This window comes from Spermophilus citellus, assembly GCF_964194105.1.
Source record: "Spermophilus citellus genome assembly, chromosome: 18".
In the NCBI taxonomy this organism is placed as follows: Eukaryota; Metazoa; Chordata; class Mammalia; order Rodentia; family Sciuridae; genus Spermophilus; species Spermophilus citellus.
In genome coordinates, this window is record NC_138200.1 from 2,306,941 (window position 1) to 2,326,645 (window position 19,705).

At 48.8% G+C, this 19,705-nt stretch overlaps 2 protein-coding genes across 2 annotated transcripts in view; one reads left to right on the top strand and one right to left on the bottom strand.

Moving 5' to 3' along the window:
- Positions 1–19,705, bottom strand: part of CCDC106 (coiled-coil domain containing 106) — a 51,087-nt gene that overhangs the window by 13,788 nt on the left and 17,594 nt on the right. The gene's annotated exons all lie outside the window — the stretch shown is intronic.
- Positions 3,633–3,878, top strand: LOC308637931 (cytochrome c oxidase subunit 7B2, mitochondrial-like; the record flags this gene model as incomplete). Its single annotated transcript, XM_081274815.1, has 1 exon — positions 3,633–3,878. One exon carries the CDS (start codon positions 3,633–3,635, stop codon positions 3,876–3,878), a length of 246 nt encoding a protein of 81 aa, XP_081130941.1.

Sequence of the window (19,705 nt, forward strand, 5' to 3'; positions counted from 1 at the left end):
CTGGTCAGAAACTCCCCGCAAAAGAGAGGTTCACAAGGTATTGGGGTTCCACTCTACACCAACAATTAAATAAGAATCAAAAGTAATAAAAATAAAAACTTATTTAGTATACATAAGCAATAGATCACTAAATGCTACCTTTGTACAGTAGGTGATATTTGTACACCACCTAACCACAACTTATATTCAGCCATCTCCCGTTCATCCTATGCATCCTGGAGAGGGAACCTTGTCCTATTTTACAGTCAGGAGAAAATGGGTCCATGGCCTCCACAGAGAGAATCAGGCACAAGGTATATAGTACTTGAGATCCTGAGCCTGAAAGAAAGGGAGGGGGGTGAAACGAGGTTCTCTCCAAAATTCAACAGTTCCAACTCACTCCAACCCATGTCCCAAGACATGCGCATCCCCTGCATAACCATGTTTCCCTTGGCTGATGCACCTCAAGACCCTCACTCTCTTTTTCATTCCCGACACTTGTAGAATTCCAGCATGCCCTGAAGTTGGAGGTCATTCAGTCTCCAACATGAAAGTTAGGAAAAGATGGGCTGGGGATGTGGCTCAAGTGGTAGCACGCTCACCTGGCAAGCTCGAGGCACTGGGTTCGATCCTCAGCACCACATAAAAATAAAATAAAAAGATATTGTGTCCATCTAAAACTAAAAAAATAAATAAGAAAAAAAAAAGGAAAGAGTGCTGCTTTGTCCCCTTGTGACACCAGAGCCACGCTCTTCAGTTGACATCTCCCAAGTTGAGATATGGAATCCGAAGGATACTGATTGCTAAAGGCAACAGTTCCATGCCCAAGTCAGCGAGAGACTCAGTCTTGCCTAATGCACGAGGACTTGCTGAGCCAGGTCTCTGGTACTCCTGAGCAGCTTGGGACAGGAGATCGGGTATAAGAAGCCCCGCGGGTGGGCAGGTTGTCCTGCTGCTTCCCTGTGCGGTGTGTCCATGCAGGCATATGCACAACCAGTGACCAAGGGTCACCCTTGAGTCAGGGCAGGCCATGAGCCGGGAGGCCCAGGGAGGGCAAAAGGTGAAGCCTAACTTAGGGAAGAGGTTCATGGTGGAGGCCAGGAGAATCTATGGTTGATGAAGATACAGTCAAGGTCATCTTTGAATTCAAAGGAGTAACAAAAGGAATGGGGGTGAATTCATTAACTCAGGAAGAGGTAAACTAAGAGCTGAGGTGGCACAAGAACTTTTCTGTATCCCCCGATCTGTTCTATTTCACCCTGCATCCCCCTTCTACTGAAATCCCTCAAGTTCCACTGTCATGCATCTTAGGCATTCTTTCAATAAATGAAAGAATGGTGCACAAGAATGGTGTACAGTGGTGTACTTGGTGCACCAGCTTGTTGGCATGAATGAGAGTCCCTGTCTCTGTCTCTGCGACTACATTTATGGACTAGTTTTTATTGGGTACCTGCTGTGACTAGAAACTCTCTCAGGCCTTATGGGGGCGACAAAGACCAAAATATCAAAATGTTTCCTCCAGTTTACAGATCAGGAAATTCAAATTCAAAGACTATTCAGGATGCCTTCAGAGTTACTAAGGGACCTTTCATAAGCAAAGACTAGGTTTTCAAGGGAGATGGTCATTTCATTTCTCATTCAGCCTTAGCATTTTCCAAATGAGGAAACTGAGGCCCAGAAAAGTGAAAAGTTGACCTGCACACTGCACGTAGACAGCAGAGCTGCATCATGCAGTGCTGGGAAGGTCTTTGCACTCTCCCACCCCAACACACTCACTGCATGGGAAGTTGTCGCATGACCCCTCAGGCATAAGAGGGGTGTGGTGTGGCAGAAAGCTTAGGTGGGAATGATGCACAACTTCCTTAGGGAAAAGTCACCCGAGTGAAAGAGGTCTCAGCAGGGGTGGATCTCCCAGCCCTCAAGGTGGTGGCTTGAGGCTGGCTAACCACAGGTAGATGTGGGTGCTGGAAAGGAAAAGGAAGGAGAAACCTAGTGGGGCCTTTGAGTTTTGTCTCCAAGAGACCTGTGAGTTCATGAAGATACGGCCTTTTTCCTCGTACATATATAAAACTAATTCTATGAATTCTATCTAGCTGTATGGATTCAGCTTCATGTAGTCACAACCATCTTAAGACACAGCTGCCATCAGTGTCCCCAGGCCCTGGCACCAAGGATGTGATTTTTTGATATTAGCATAAGATAAACTAGGTATGTTCCAGCCAGAATGAAGTCACTTTTGTCCTAACCAGTATATACACCCTTCCTCCTAACACATATTTCAAGAATCCACTTGATCTTCCCCTGTCCATGACCATGCTTCTGTCAGTTAACCTCCCAATAAATGGGACTCTGTGCAATCCTGGATCACTCTGCCTCTTTTCTTCAGTCTCAGGGCCCCTTGCAGCTGGTTCTCATACACTAGAATGGGACACACACACACACACACACACACACACACACACACACACACAATCTTTGGAAATCTGGTTTGGATTTTTACACATGAAACACAACTTGGCCTAATTCAAGTGCCTAGCAACTACACGTGGCCAGGTGCTACCATACTGGGCAGCTGTGTCTACAGGAGAAGACAGGTCAAGAAGCAACTGTGATGCAACATTAGTTCCAAGAGGCCAGGGAAGCAGGTGCTCCGACTGAGTGAGGGTCACAGAACTGGGAAGGCTTTCCAGAGGAGATGTCCAAGTTCAGTCTTGCAGTCACAGGAGAATTAGCCAGACTGGGGAACAGCAAGTGTAGTTTCAGGCAAAGTGAGTGGAGGATGCAAAAGCCAGAACTGGGAAAGCGCAGACCACTGTTCATCTTTCAGAGCTCACCATGCACGATACTGGCTGGAGACATCCACATTATCTGGCTGAGGAACTTGAATTTGTGCTGCTGGCACTAGGGCATAAAGAGGGCACTCAAAGACACTATTAGAAGTGTTCCTCTGAAACCAGTGGTCTTGTGCAGTGCAGGAGAAGCAGAGGGACTCCTCACTCCACCTGGGGGCTGGAGTGAGAAAGGAGTCAAGATGGCACTCTGGAGGAAATGAGTTGCCCCAGATGGACAGGTTACATACACACAGTCTTTGGAAGTCTGGTTTGCATTATTACAAATAAAACACAAGTAATTCCATGACAACCCAAGACACACCTGTAGGTATGAACAGTGCTCAGGAAGGTGTGGTTTTGAATTTGGCCAGAGCACAAAGTGGTGAGAGTTTGGCAGGCAGGCAGGCAGGCACTGCCTCCTGAAGAGCTTTCTCTCTCACACACCCCAGGACGAAGAGCTGCATTTCTCATACTGCCTCTGGAAGGAGCTGTGGAAGGATTTCTAGCTTGTGGAAGATCTCCATCTGCTTGTTTTGATGGTGGTACTGAATTGAGAGGTGAGTCCCCCTCCCCCAGGAGACTGGTGCTGCTGTTACCGCTGTTGACTGGTGTCCAGTCCTTGCTTCCCCAATGTTTAAGAATAACACCAAGACCAGAATTGACGGTCCGCCATCTTCTTTGGCTGCTGCCTGTTACGTCGTTGGAAGCTGAATCTAGAACATTCTGAGGAAAGCATCTGGATTTCAGTTGTCCTTGTCAGGTCTCTTTGCAACGAGTTTATAGACCAGTAACTGCAATCAACTGCAATCCTGTCATACCTTCATGATGTTTTCCTTGGCAAGATATGCATTCAGTAGTCTCAAGATTTGGAGAATTCAGCAAATTATGGCAAGACAGAGTCACATAAAACAATCACCAGATTTTCATGACAAATATGGCAACATAGTACTAGCTAGTGGCACCACTTTCTGTGTTGTTGCATGGGTGTTTTTAACTACACAGATGGGGATGCAATGGAACCCATCTCCTGTTGGCAGAGTTACCCCCAAAGAGTGGAATAATCAGTAACCATCACTATTATTATAATTCAGAATTGTTTCAAAGCCAAATTGTCTTTTGAGCACTGTTGCTCATTACAATGTATATGCTTGAAAAAAATAAAATCTTTAAAGTCATAAAAAAAAAAAAGAATAACACCAGAGAAGCACGCTGAGGCAAGGTCGGAGTGGAAAATTAGAAGTTTATTAAAGGACAGCAGAAAAGACTTCTCCTGGAGGAAGAAGGGGACCCAAGAGGTGGAATGCATTGAAGGGCGAATGTGTTCCCCCTTTTATAGTTTTTGGTGATGGAATGTAGGTGGGAAGGCCGGAAGGGTTGGGACACAGGTGGGCCAAAGAAGTAACCTGGGTGGCTGGGATCCTGGCTCAGTGGTAGAGTGCTTGCCTGGCATGTGTGAGGCCCTGGGTTCGAATCTCAGCACTTATTATAAATAAAATAAAGGCCCATCAACAACTAAAAAATATTTTTTAAAAAAAGAAGAAGAAGAAGTAATCTGGGCACTTCTGAGTCAAGTTTGCTGTTCATTAACAGTTCTTTGGGATGGGCTATCTTCAAATCTGTTGGGGGCTGTTTCCTGGACTTCATTAACATTCGAGAGTTGCTCAACTTTTCGGGAAATTCATTCTCAACTTGGCCTCCATTTTAGATTTCACTCGATATTAGACCCGATATTCCTAACTACACTGACGACCTAATTTTAAATCTGGCTTCACTGCCACCCAGGAGACAGAGTTAAGTTCCGAGGTCGGGGAGGGCTCTGGGAGAATGGGAGACCCCCAGAATGAGTTCAGACGTGCAGAAACGATTTCAATAGGCGAAAATGTAACTGCACTCGTCCCCACGTGTTCCACATCATCGTGCAAAGGCATTGTGCTTGTTTCTTTCATATATGGTTTTGTTTCTTTCCCTTGAACGGTAACTGAATCATTCCTGTTCCACCAGTGACCACAGGATACGAAGAGGGAGAGCCCAGCTCCAGGACACACAGGTAGCGATGGACCGAGATGGAAGCCGCCAACACCCAGGCCTCCATCCAGAGGGCCTGGTCTTCCGTTCCCACCTTCGGAGGCCCCTGCCCTCCCACACCTCCTCTTGCCCAGCGCAGGGTGGCCCTTCTAGCCGTGCCCGGCCTCTCCATGGTCCTCCCTGCTACCGCTCGGTGCTCACGCTTCCTCTTGTGGCCTCCCTCCCCGTCCCTTCTACCTGCCGCCAACCTCTGCGATTCACCCTCCTGCCCAGCCCTACCTCCCCTCTGAGCTCTTGGGTTTGGGAGCGGTCGGCCCCCTGCGCCCCTCTGGTCCGCCGGACAGAAACAAGCCGGAGGACCAGGCGAGCGTTCGGGCCCTTCGCCAGGGGCTTGGGCGGGAAACCGGCGGCGCCGAGGACAGACCTGTTGGGAAAAGTATAAACTGGCAGCCGTACCCCAGAGAAAAAACCCCAACATGGCGCCTAAGGACTTCTTCTTCCTACCTTCTTCTTCTCTGCAGTGGCGCAAAAAGTCCCCGCCCTTGTGAACTCTCCCGCTGGCGCCAATTTCAAATCTCACTGGTGGGGAACCTCAGCCCCAGTGAGAACTAATTCCTGGGCGTGGGAGCTGATATCTGGAAGAACTTGCCAATAAACGGGCGGCCTGCCATTTATCTAAGCCCTGCCATCTCCCCTTTAGTTCTATATAAGCACACAGCTTTTTGCAATAAAATTGGAATTCTCCCGGCGAAGTGTCTTTGCGTGGGCAATTCCTTCATTCTGGTGCCCCGTGTGAGGAGACGGGTGAGCTCTTTCCAACAAGAGCCCTGTCCCCTGCCCCGCTGAAGACTCTCCGCCCAGGTCCGCTGTTTTCAGACGCCGGCTTTTCTGCACTCACCACTGATCCCACCGTAGGTAAGCTTCCCTTGACCCCGGCTCGCCAACTCCCTTCGAGCTACAGCTGGTACTGTGACCGTGATCGTCCGGCACACTCCAGACGCTCGTTGGGGGGAGGAAATTCACACCACTAAGACCTTTACTGGTCGCAGTGGACCCTCTGGTGATCCGTTTCCCTTTGGGGCGTGAGGCTTCTGAGTTTACACGAGGTTCTATGGGTTTTTTCCTCCTCCGCTGCCGCTGCCGTTTCCTGCGGGGCTACTGTGTCTGGCCTTTCTACTCGGGGAAAACTGAACTCCCGGCCTGGAACTGCGTTCCGCCGGAGCCGGAGTTCTGTTTTAATTACTGACTTTTTCCACTGCGGTTGAAAACTTTCCTGACGTCAGGTTGCCCATGGCTCCGACCCCATTGGGTCTCACAGATCGCACTGCACTGGTGACGACCGGGTAGTGCCCTCTGTAGTTCCTGGCGACGGCTGGTCATTTCGGGGACGCCCACCTGACCCCCGTTCGCCCTGGGCTTCCTGGAAGCCGTTCCAGCCCGGGTTTTTCCTTTGTCTCTCTCGCTTACGCTTATTCTCTCTTTCTCTCTTTCTCTCTTCCATCTCTCCCTGTGACTATGGGCACCTCTTCGTCAGTACCTGAAGCCTCACCTCTCAAATGTTTAATAAAAAATCTGGCCACACTCTCCCTCACACCAGACATCAAGCCCAAACTTTTAATCAAATTCTGTACCCAAGATTGGCCTACATATCCACTGGATAATGGCAATCATTGGCCTCCAGAAGGGTCCTTAGATTCAAACCTCCTTGGAGACCTTTTTAGCTACTGCCAGCATCTGAAAAAGTGGAGGGAGATTCCCTGCGTTGAAGGTTTTAGCCTTCTCGCACAGCACCCTGCTCTCTACTCCTCCTGCTCCCCCTCTCAAGTCCTCCTTGCTTGCAAACCCCTCCCTTCCCCTACTTCTACTCCTGACTTCGCAGATTCTTCCTCATTCGACCCAGCAGATGAACCCCCACCTTATCCCCCAGCCCCATCTGCTCCTTCTCTCCCACTATACCCTCCTCTTCCTCCGCCTGGTTCCACGGATCCTCAGCCTTCCGTTTCATCCCCCTCCCCTCCGCCCTCTTCTGCCTGCTCCACCTCCTCCTCCGCAGAGACACCCCCTTCCCCTCCCTCTCCTTCCTGTCTGCCGCCTGCCTCTTTCAGTCCTCCTGTTACCAGGTCTAAGGGACTCCTTCCCACCCCCAAGACAATCGCACCCCTTCGTGAGGTAGCTGGTCCCGAGGGTGTTATCAGAGTCCACGTGCCCTTCTCCATGTCGGACATTACTCAGCTAGAGAGAAAGCTAGGCTCATTCACCACTGACCCCACCACTTACATTCGGGAGTTTCAATGGGTCCTGCAAGCATATAGCCTCACTCATCATGACATCTACATGCTCTTGGCCAATACACTTCTCCCCGAGGAAAGGCGACGGGTCTGGGAGCTAGCCCAAGCCCATGCTGATGAAAATCATAGGACCAATCCCAACCACCCCACGGGCCCTCATGCTGTCCCAGAGCAGGATCCCCTATGGGATTATAACACCCCTGAAGGCTTGCAGTCTCGTGACCTTTTTACATCCTGCCTCTTGGCGGGCCTGAAAAAGGCCACCCGCAAGGCTGTTAACTTTCAAAAGGTGCAGGAGGTCATTCAAAGAAAGGAAGAAACACCTTCAGAATTCTTGGATAGACTAACCAAGGCCCTTCAGCAGTACACAAACCTCAACCCAGAATCCCCTGATGGCCGTCATGTCTTAATGACATATTTTCTGGCCAAAAGCTACCCTGACATTAAAGCCAAGCTTAAAAAGCTTGAACAGGGCCCTGCTACTCCTCAGACTGAAATCCTCGCTGTCGCTTTCAAGGTTTTTCATGGTAGAGAGGATGAAAGCGAACGCCGTAGGCAGAGGGCTGAAAATGCCAAGTTCCAAATGTTGGCCCAGGTCATTCAGAGAAGGTCATCACCACGCCGTCCTAATAAGACACCCCCTGGAGCTTGCTTCAAATGTGGTAAGGAGGGACATTGGGCCAAGGATTGTCCTTCGCCAAGGACACCCTCCACCCCCTGCCCAAAGTGCCACCAAAGGGGACACTGGGGGGTGGACTGCCCAACAACCCGGAAGGGAGGTTGGTCAGCCGCCCGGCAACCCCAGCCTCTCCTGGGCTTGGCAGAGGAGGATTGACGGAGCCCTGGGCCTTCCCTCCCGACTATTACCATCAAGAAGCAAGAGCCTAGGGTCACCTTCCTGGTGGATGGACGCTTCATTACCTTCCTCTTGGATACTGGTGCCGCTTTTTCGGTCTTGAGGGAGTATTGGGGTCCTACCACACCCTCAAAAACTCCTATTGTCGGGGTAGGAGGTAAACAGATTTTCCCTCGAAACCCCCCCCCTTATCATGTTATATGCAGGGATCCCTTTTGTCCTTCACACACTCCTTTCTCGTTATGAGCCATTGCCCCACTCCCCTTCTGGGAAGGGACATACTCTCACTATTGAAAGTCACCATTCACATATCACCCCACATCTCTCCTACCTCTCATTTCCTCATGATGTTCCTAGGGGCAGATACACCTCCTTCACACACTCTTCCACAACTATCTAAACCAGTTAACCCTGAGGTTTGGGACACAACTACACCCTCTATGGCTAAATGCAGTCCTATTCATATTGTCTTATGGGACCCTTCAAGATATATTAGTCAACCACAATATCCACTCACAACCACAGCCCTCCTCGGATTAGAACCCATCATCCAAGATTTATTAGGAAAGGGATATCTTAGGCCTACACACTCTCCTTTCAACACCCCCATTCTGGCAGTTAAGAAACCTAACGGGTCCTATAGGCTGGTTCAAGACCTTCGCCTTGTCAACTCCTCTGTGGTCCCCATCCACCCCCTAGTGCCCAACCCTTACACCCTCCTCTCTCAGATCCCTGCCACTACTACCCATTTCTCGGTCCTAGATTTGAAAGATGCATTCTTTTCTATTCCCTTGTCCTCAGAATCTCAGGATATCTTTGCTTTTATGTGGACTGACCCTCATACCCGCCATTCTCGTCAGCTTACCTGGACTGTCCTCCCACAGGGATTCAGGGATAGCTCCCATCTCTTTGGCCAAGTTCTTGCCCAGGACCTCACATCCTTTCACCCCACCTGTCCTGACTCTACTCTCCTTCAATATGTCGATGACCTTCTTCTATGTAGTCCCTCTTGGGAACACTCTCAATCCCACACCGCCCAGCTTCTTAATTTCCTAGCAGACAAGGGATATAGGGTGTCTCCCCACAAGGCCCAGGTTTCCCAGTCTGCTGTCACCTATCTTGGTTTTCGCCTTACACCCGGGAAAAAGGAAATAACACTGGATAGGAGGCAACTCCTCTCTAATCTTCCAGTGCCCCATACGAAAGCCGAAATACTATCATTCCTAGGACTAGCAGGTTATTTTAGGGCCTGGATCCCAAATTATTCTCTTCTAGCCAAACCCCTGTATGACCTAGCAAAGGGACCCCCTAGTGAATCTCTTGCCTCCTCCCCCAACTACCACTTCCGCAGGCTTCAGCAACTCCTCTTAAAGGGACCTGCCCTTCACCTTCCTGATCTTTCAAGACCATTTCATCTATATGTCCATGAAAAAAGGGGGCAAGCACTTGGGGTCTTAGGTCAAAACTATGGGCCTACATTTGCACCTGTGGCATATTTGTCCAAGCAACTAGACCCTACCATCCGTGGGTGGGCCCCTTGCTTAAGAGCTCTGGCTGCTGGACAAATTTTACACAAAGAAGCCTCTAAGCTGACTTTTGGGGTCCCTTTAACTATCCACTCCCCACATCACTTGAAGGATCTTTTAGCTTATAAGGGCCTTCAAACCCTTCCTCCATCCAGAGTTCTGTCACTCCTCGCTTCCTTTCTGGAAAACCCTAATATTACGTTCCTCCCCTGCTCTGCACTGAACCTTGCCTCACTGCTCCCAACGACTCCCACGTCTGACACACCAACTCATAATTGCTTGGAAACCTTAGATGATTTCCTCCCCTGTCAGCCTTCCATTTCTGAGGGACCACTCACCAAGCCTGACCTTATCTGGTTCACTGACGGCAGTTCCTTTAGACAGAATGGCACTCATGACTCTGGATACGCTTCAGCCACTGAGATTATAGAGGCCAAAGCTCTGCCTTGAGGAACTACCAACCAGCAGGCTGAACTCATAGCAGCCACTCGTGCCTGCCTTCTAGCTCAAGGCAAATCCCTCACCCTTTATACTGACTCAAAATATGTCTTCCATATTCTATTATCCCATGCTGCAATATGGAAGGAGCGAGGCCTACTTACCACCAAAGGTAATGCGATCACTAATTCGGCTCTTATAACCAATCTGATAGAGGCCTCCCACTTACCCACCCAGTTGGGAGTTGTCCATTGTAGGTCCCATCAGAAGGACGGCTCTCTTATCACTGAGGACAACGCCAAGGCTGACCAGGCAGCACGAATGGCTGCTACCACTTCCAATTATGGCCCCCCTGGGGGACATATAATGGCCACCTTAGACAGCTCATCTGAAGCCCCTACTTCTTCCAGTAAGAACCAGGATCTTTTCGAGTTCCTTCATACTCTATTCCATTCCAACTCTCAGTCTTTGACCCTCTTTTTACAGAGATTCTTTTCCCTCACCCCCTCTGACAAAGCCATGCTACAGAATATAGCCTCTAATTGTCAGATCTGTCAGCGGACCAACCCTCATACTCCTTTAAGGCCTAAACCTTTCCCCTCCCACCAAGCTCGGGGACACACTCCTGCTGCTGACTGGCAGGTAGACTTCACCAACATGCCCACAGTACGGCGCACTAAATACCTCCTTGTCTTTGTGGACACCTTCTCTGGTTGGGTTGAGGCATTTCCCACTTCCAATAAAAAGGCTTCCACTGTAGCTTCAATCTTACTGACAGACATCATCCCCAGGTTTGGTATGCCCACTTCCTTACAATCTGACAATGGTCCTGAGTTTATTTCTAAGATCACACAAAAGGTCTCTCAAGCCCTCTCCTTCAAGTGGCATTTCCACTGTCCATATCGCCCCCAGGCTTCAGGGAAAGTGGAAAGGGTAAATCGGACTCTAAAGGAAGTCCTTACCAAATTGACAATGGAATTAAACTTAGACTGGGTCAAACTCCTTCCCTTGGCTTTGCTTCGAATCAGAGCTCTCCCTAAGAAACCATCTTTACTGTCTCCCTTTGAGATAATGTATGGAAGACCTCTTATACCCCCTGGGTTGGTCGTTTCACAAGGACCTCTCACCCGATATTTCTCTTTGCCTCTCTTGTTTCATCTCCGCTCGGAACTCTGGAAATATCAAGACTGGCTTCTTCCGGACCCAGTCTCCTCTCCAAACACTCCTCCCTTAACACCTGGAAGTCTAGTCTATTATAATACCCCAGAGGAGAAAGGGCCTCTTACCCCAAAATGGGAAGGCCCCTATCCTGTCATTCTCTGTACCCCCACCGCCACCAAACTCTCCTTACCAGACAACCATCTCACTCCCTGGATTCACATTTCTAGGTTGAAGCCATATCACCAGGAGGCCCCACCTGCTGACGACAGGACCACCCCCAGAGGAACTCCAAGAATCACCTCCTGAACCTCCCCTTTACTCCTGCTCTCCACACCCATCTCACCCCTTTAAGTTGCGGCTCACACGGTGTTCCCCGCAGCCCAATTCCTCTTAAAGAAGGCACGATGAGCTTTCACAACACCTCAGTCTTCTCTCTCTGCTTGTTTTTTGTGCTCTGCTTCTTTTCTGTGCTCTGTCGGGACCGTCTCTACCCTCCTCTCCTACCATATATCTATTCACTCTTCGGGAACGATACTCAGAACATGGCATGCTGAAGGTCCGCGAAGTGGATGCAACTACTTGCTTCATCCACAACTGCACCTCTATTTCCCTAAAATTGTCACCTTCCAGGACCTTCGTCCCTGGTAGCTGGAACTGGCCTTTCATTTGCTTCCTTTTTGATCAAACCAAAGGCTATTGCCACTGGTGGCCTGAGATATATAATGGGTGCCCCTATTGGTCATGCAGGTTCCATGATGAACGTGGTAGCTATTCTTACCACTCACTTGGTTACCCTGTAGGATGGACTTCTAGTTACCTAAAATGGCATAAAGGCTCTTCATCCGATAACCATGGATGGTATACTTTAGATATACCTGACCCCAAGGCCAAATGTTGGGACTATGTTGAGTTTGCTGTCTATGCTCGGACAACCTCAGCCAGACCCACAGGGTGGATGACTGTTGGCCGCACCCTGATTACGCCACCTAAGGCAACCATCCAGGTAGTCGAGCACATCAAGGAGTCAGAATCAAAACTTCAAGATCTTATCCATAGCCCATCCAAAGAGGATTCAGAGCCTTCAACTCCCTCAGGCCTCCCTCCCACATGGCTCAATTTGCTAAACTCCACCCCTCTTTCTGTGCCTACTTCTCAGTGCTTTCTCTGTGCTTCACTTAGTCGTCCACTTCTAGCAGTGGTCCCATTAGCAGCAGGAAATATTTCAGCAAAACCCTACAATTTCTCTAAGAAAGGACAACCCCTACACGTGACACGTATCCCACTATGGGAAAGTTATTCCACCAATACTTCATTTCCTTTCATCTGTTTCCACCTGCCAACAATGAATCCTTTACCCATTTGTTCCTTGAGCTATAGCACCCCATCGAGCCCTGCGTTTATGCAACCTGGACATTTCCTCTGGTGTAACGGGTCTTTAAGTACCTCAACAATCAATGTCTCTGGCACCTGCTTCTTGGTTACTGTAGTTCTTCAACTGTCTTTGTATACTCCCACCGAATTCCGACAGTTGGCCCTACCTTCCCGCACCCATAGGGCAGTCTTTCTGCCGGTTCTGGTAGGCCTCACTTTAACAACCTCAGTGGCGAGTCTCGGACTCTCTGATGGAATTATAGGTCATGCTCTATGGGCATCCAATGACCTGCAACAAAAACTGCAGGAAGCACTCGATACCACTGCTGAGTCTCTGGGCTCCTTGCAGCGGCAGGTTACTTCATTGGCACAAGTGGCTTTACAGAACCGAAGAGCGATTGATCTTCTCACTGCAGAAAAAGGAGGTACATGCCTGTTCCTCAGAGAGGAATGTTGCTACTATGTTAATGAGTCTGGGCTAATAGAAAAAAATGTTGTTAAATTGCAGGAATTATCCACCCAATTGCTCAAACCCACCTCCTCTAATCCCATAACAGGGTTCTTCCAATCCTCTCTTGCCACGTACTTACTACCTATCTTGGGGCCCCTTATTGGGATGCTCCTTTTCTGTGCTCTCTTGCCCTGCATAATGAAGTTCCTTCAAACCCAATTGCAGAAAATTTCTAATCAAACTTTCAACCAGCTTCTGCTCAGGCACTACCAGCCTCTGATGGCCGATGAACCCCCAACATCTCCAAGAGAACAGTTCACTCAGTGCTGAGGCTCCCTACCAGGCACGATGGAATGCAACGGACATCAGACAGCGGGAGACAACGAGCTCGGAGAACCTCTTAATCTGCCATCCTGGATTCATGAGTCTCTATGTCCTTTTAAGCCTCCTCATGGCCCTTGGCCTCTTCTCTGTCAGTCCCCCAACATGGAACTTCTGCCAAAAATTGACCTTTGCTTTAATCTTTATCTTCATTCTGTTTTTATTCGCTCTGATCTTCTTCAGGTGCTGGTGACGCCATGTCCAGGCAACGCTTCCAGTATTTCCTAGAGTCTCTGTTACAGGACCAGTGGCTGATACCAACAGTCTCCTCCATCCAGGACTGGTTCGATGCCATCGACGACTTGTGGCTTCAGGGAACTTTCATAGACTTCACCCCTACGGAAGTAGCTGTCTATAGCCACTGGGTTTTATTTCTGGCTGCCATGATATCCCCAGACCTGCCCCCGGAACATTCCTCCACTTCCCTTTCTAGGCCCTACGGCGCCCCCACACAGCAGGAAGCAGCTGGATCTGACCAACGAAGCCCCAGTTCCTAAGAAAAGAAAAAGGGAGGAATGCTGGGAAAAGTATAAACGGCAGCTGTACCCCAGAGAAAAAAAAACCAACATGGCGCCTAAGGACTTCTTCTTCCTACCTTCTTCTTCTCTGCAGTGGCGCGAAAAGTCCCCGCCCTTGTGAACTCTTCCATTGCTGCCAATTTCAAGTCTTGCTGGCGGGGAACCTCAGCCCCAGTGAGAACTAATTCCTGGGCACAGGAGCTGATATCTGGAAGAACTTGCCAATAAACGGGCAGCCTGCCATTTATCTAAGCCCTGCCATCTCCCCTTTAGTTCTATATAAGCACACAGCTTTTTGCAATAAAATTTGAATTCTCCAGGCGAAGTGTCTTTCCGTGGGCAATTCTTTCAAGACCGCTGAGCCGGGCTGGGGATGTGGCTCAAGTGGTAGCGCGCTCGCCTGGCATGCGTGCGGCCCGGGTTCGATTCTCAGCACCACATACAAAGATGTTGTGTCAGCCGAGAACTAAAAAATAAATATTAAAAATTCTCTCTCTCTCTCTCTCTCTCTCTCTCTCTCTCTCTCTCTCTCCTTAAAAAAAGAAAAAAAAGACCGCTGTGCCTGGCGCTGCACCTCCACTCCCCAGTGGGGTCTCAGAGATGGCGGCCAGGGGCGTCTCTGCCTGTCCCTTCGTGCCTGGGCCGGAGAGCCTGCCTCCCTCCCTCCCACAGACTGGGGCAGTGAGGCCCCTGAGGGTCCGGCTGGGCCTCTGGACGGCCTGGTGGAGGGACAGCCGCCACTGTCAGGGGAGAGCTGCGCCTTCCCGCCCCGGGGCCTCCTGCCGGCCGCACCCTCTGCCCGCTCTGCCTCCCGGGCCGCCCGGTGGCCTCTCGGCCAAGAGGCGGGCCTTCCCTGGTCAGCGCTGAGGAACAGACCCGCGGGGACCTGCTGCTCTCCGCCGCCCGCCCCGCCGCCTGCCCTCGCTCCGCGCCTTCCCTTCCAGGCCCCAGGGCTCTGGGCCCCCTGAGCCGAGCCGGGTCCTGGGCGCTGGGTTCTGGCCTCAGCGCCCTCCTGTCCGAGGACAGGCGCAGAGTTAGGACCCGGGCAGCGCCGGCCACAGGGCCCGGCGCCTGTGGTCCCAGCGGCCCAGGACGCTGAGGCAGGAGGGTCGCCTGCAGAGCCACCCCGTGCCCTGGCAGGCGCTAGGCCACCAGTGAGGCCCTGCCTCTAAGTAAAAGAGCAAGTCGGGCTGGGCTCAGGCCGAGGCCCCCAGACCCAAACAACCACCTGCAGCCCGCTGATTCACACAGGAGAGACCCTTGATCAGGATGCCCCCAACTTGACCAGGTGCCCAAGAGATAAGAATTTTACCCCATGATCCAAAATGTGTGTGCGTGTATAAAATAAATCTAAAGCACAACATTTTAAAACATTAAAAAAAAGAAAAAAGAAATAAAACATACCCGTAGACAGTGATAGGGATAGAACCCAGAATTTCATGCAGGGGGGGGGCTGGGGTTGTGGCTCAGAGGAAGAGCGCTCGCCTTGCATGTGCAAGGCTCTGGGTTGGATCCTCAGCACCACATAAAAATAAAAGTTATTATGTACAACTACAAAAAATAAATATTAAAAAAAATTTTTGAGTTTTGTGGGCTGGGGTTGTACCTCAGTGGTAGAGCGCTTGCCTTGATGTGTGAGACCCTGGGTTTGATCCCCAGCACCACAAAAAAATAAACAAATAAAAATAAAGACATTGTGTCCATCTACAACTAAAAAAAAATTGGGGTTTGCATAGGATAATTATTGTCCTTTAATCAGTTGGGATTTCTTTTCTCATACTGAATGCTCATGGGTATGTGTTGTTTTGTACTTTTTCTTAATCTGTCTCTTCATTCCTGTCTTTCAGGGGCAGTCAGGTTTTGCTGGCTGACTGGTTTTCAGTGAGCTCCTTCCCTGTGCTGGGCCTCATTTCCCCCATCTGTGTAACTGGGTTTTCTTGCCCTCCTGTCTGTCCCTAGAAATGTCAGAATGAAAGTTGACGGACAAGATATTCCTTTGTGGTAAGCAAACCCTGATCTGCCTCTGGTGCCCACTGAGCCCACAATAAACCTCAGTTAGCCTCATTGACAGGCCACTCAGACACCCAAACTGGAAGGCCTGAGGGTGACCTCCTGGAGGTTCACTACTGACACAGGACTTGAGGCTGCCATCATCACGGGCTACTGATTCCCGCATCTGTTCTCTTCACAGTCGGTACACTTATGTCTTTTTCACAGTTAGACATTTACATTTATGTATTGATTAATTAACTATGTTTACTGAACATTCTACTGCCATGTATTACTAAAAATAAAAAATTAAAAAATTCAATAAAAAAATGTTTATTGAATATCTGAAATACCCAGACACTCGTGTGTGTGCTGTAGCTACAGAAGGAATGATAAAGATGTGGTCTCTGACTTCAAAGAATTTGCACTCTGACATGAATGAGCCATGAATTGGGGGTTTTAAAAAATCAGATTTTAAATATTGACTACAGTCTCACAATACCAACATTTTATTATGAGAATGTTCAGAGAACAGATGAAAGACTTGCACAGTGAATACCCATATGCATACCATGGAGGCTGTTTGTTGTGCTCTGGGTTTTGGTTCCATCCCAGGGCCTTGCACAAGCTAGGCAGCACTCCACCACAGAAGTACAGTCCAGGTCTTTTTATGTTATGTGGAGACAGGGTCTGGCTAGGTTTTCCCAGGGTAGCTTCAAACCTGCCTTCCTCCTACGTCAGTTTCTGAAGTAGCTGGGATAATGTGTAAGTTTATAACTTTTAAATATCATCTACACTTTAATCCTGAAAGCCAGTCATATTAAAAAGCATCTCTATCCATGTATGATCCACATACCATAGAGTTAATCCATCTTTTTTTTAAATATTAATTTTTAGTTGTATATAGACAGCATGCCTTTATTTCAGTTATTTATTTTTATGTGGTGCTGAGGATGGAACCCAATGCTTCATGTATGCAAGGCAAGCACCGCTACCACTTGAGCCAAATCCCCAGCTGTTGAGAGCCACAGCCAAAGGGGCCGCAGCAAATTTCCAGCTGCCAGCAAACTTCCAGATGCCGGCTGATGATTGGCTCACAGCAGCCTCAGCAACATCTAGCTGATTGGCTCCTCTGCGGTGATGTTCATTGGGCTGTTTCGCTGCCCTTCAGACCGCCAGCTGATGATTGGCTCACAGCGGCCCCAGCAACATCTAGCTGATTGGCTTCTCTGCAGTGATTCTCATTGGGCTGTTTCCCTGCCCTTTCAGACCAAGGAGCTGCTCATTGGGGAACTTCTTTGGCTCCGCCCCCACGACCCAGTCAATCGGCCTCAAGAGCAGGAGGATTGTGGGAGGTGGAGAGGCTTGTGTGGGTGAGAGGCTTGTGGGAAGCCGGTGGTGGCAGTTGGGCTCTGAGGGTTTTTCCTGAGGAGCTGTTTTGTTTGGCGTTTGTAGTTCTAAAAATAAAGTTTGTTTCTTTTGACAAGTCGCTCCTGAATTGTGCCCAGCCAGACTGGGGCACCCAGCCCGGAGTTAACCCATCTTAATCCCACAATTCCATGGTTATGAGTGTATTCATCACCATAACCATTCTCACCACAACCTGCCACAAAGGTGTTGTGGTGCCCAATTTAAAGACATCAGGTGGACCCTAGAGGAGACACCACTTTCCCAAAGCTGCAGATATGTGCATGTATCACCATGTTCAGTCTAGAACATGTTCATCCCCTGCACACCCTCCCTGCCTCCCTCCCTCCCTTCAGTCACTCACAACCTGGTCCTAAGGAAACTAATCTGTTTTGTTCCTGTAGATTTCCATGTCTAGAAGATGTGTGGTGTGAATGGAATCATATACTATATGACCTTTTCTGTCTGGCTTATTTCATTTAATGTGGTTTTTTTGTTTGTTTGTTTTGTTTTTGGTACCAGGGAATAAACTAAACCAGGGGGCCTTAGCCACTAAGCCACATCCTCTGCCCTTTTTATTTTTATTTAGAAACAGGGTCTCACTGAGTTGCTTAGGAGCTTGTAAGTTGCTGAAGCTGGCTTTGAACTCACGATCCTCCTGCCTCAGCCTCCCCACCTGTTAGGATCACAGGTGTGGGCCACCTTGCCCAGCTCACTTAAGGTCTTCAATCTCATCCATAATATAGCAGGTATCAGTACTTCATTTATTTTTTAAATTTTCTTATTTTTTTTAGTTGTAGTTGGACACAATACCTTTGTTTTATTTACTTATTTTTATGTGGTTCTGAGGATCAAACCCAGGGCCATGCTAAGCGAGCACTCTATGGCTGAGCCACAGTACTTCAGCCCCAGTACTTCATTTCTTTTCATGGTCAATAGTATTTTATGTATGGATATACTATATTTTGTTCATTCATTTGTCAGTGCGATGGACATTTGAGTTGTTCCTGCACTTTGACTATTATGAAAAATGCAGTTATAAGCTTCTGATTATGAAACTGTTGTGGAAACCTGTGCATTTATTTCTTGGTCACATAACTGGGAGTGGAATCTGTGGGCCATATGGTGAGTCTTTTAACCAAGCAGTTGTAAAAGACAAGCCAGGCACAGTAGTGCATGCCTATAATCCCAGTGGCTGAGGAGGCTGAGGCAAGAGGATGGTGAGTTTGAATCAGCCTTAGCAACTCAGGGAAACTCTGACTCAAAATTAAATAAAATACAAAGGGTTGTGGATATAGCACAATTGTGGAGCATCCCTGGGTTCAATCCCCAGTACCAAAAAAAAAAAAAAAAGTTTTTGAGGCAAGGAGTCCAGGACCAGTGAGGAGAGGTGTCAGGCACCGTATTTCACAGTCAGAAAGTGAGAGAAAGAAGCAAGACAGGACCCCACACCTCTGATCCCCAAACAGGACTCTTTATTCCATGTTCTAGTGATTCCATGTAGCGTCAGGTTGTGCAACAGGCTGTCAGTGCCATGCCAGCCCCAACAGCCTCGCAGACAGGCAACAGGAAGGAAGGAAGAAACCCAGAATTATTCAGCACCCGCTGCCTCCAGGATTTAGGCTGGACCCTTGGTGTTCCCGGTCTGTGGTGCTCTTACACAACCCTGCCAAAAGGGTGTTCAGTGCTCACTCTGCAAAGTCAGTTGGGCACTGAGAGGAAACCCATGCGCCCAAAGTCGCATAGCAAACGAGTCCACAGATCTGGACCTAGGTTTGCCATCTTTGAAAACCTAGTCATTCCATTGAACCATGCTTTCCTCTTCTCATATTTAGTGACCTCAAGGTCCAGTAAACAAATCTTTATTGCAAAAATCCACTCAGTAACACACACCGGGGCATCTATATGCCTTCTCTGTGGATGCAGAAATGAAATCATTCTGGCTCTCAAGAACAGGAGAGCAGAGAACAAATCTCATTTGACAAAGAGATTCTCAATGAGGAACCACTTAACACCACAGAATGGCAAACATTTAAAAGTTTGTTCAACTAGTCGTTGGTATGGATGTCCACAAAGGGGCGGGGGGGGGGGCTCCAGGCATTGCCAGTGAGAATGTAAATTGGTAGAAATAATTCTAGCTTAATCCTAGCTAACACATGACACCTACTTTGTATTATACACTATTCCAAACATGTTAAAGATTTCTTCATCATTGTAGCAACCATGTAATGTGTAACCTTACTTTTGTAAATTAGGAAACTGAGAGAAAGGGCTACTTATCTATTAGACTCAGCAGGTACACACAGTGCCTAGAGCCTATCATACTCTCTTAGGGACTCAAAACATGTTTTTTTGTTTGTTTGTTTTTGGTACCAGAAATCGAACTCAGGGGCACCTGACCACTGAGCCACATCCCCAGCCCTATTTGGTATTTTATTTTGAGACAGGGTCTCACTGAATTGCTTAGTGCCTCCCTTCTGCTGA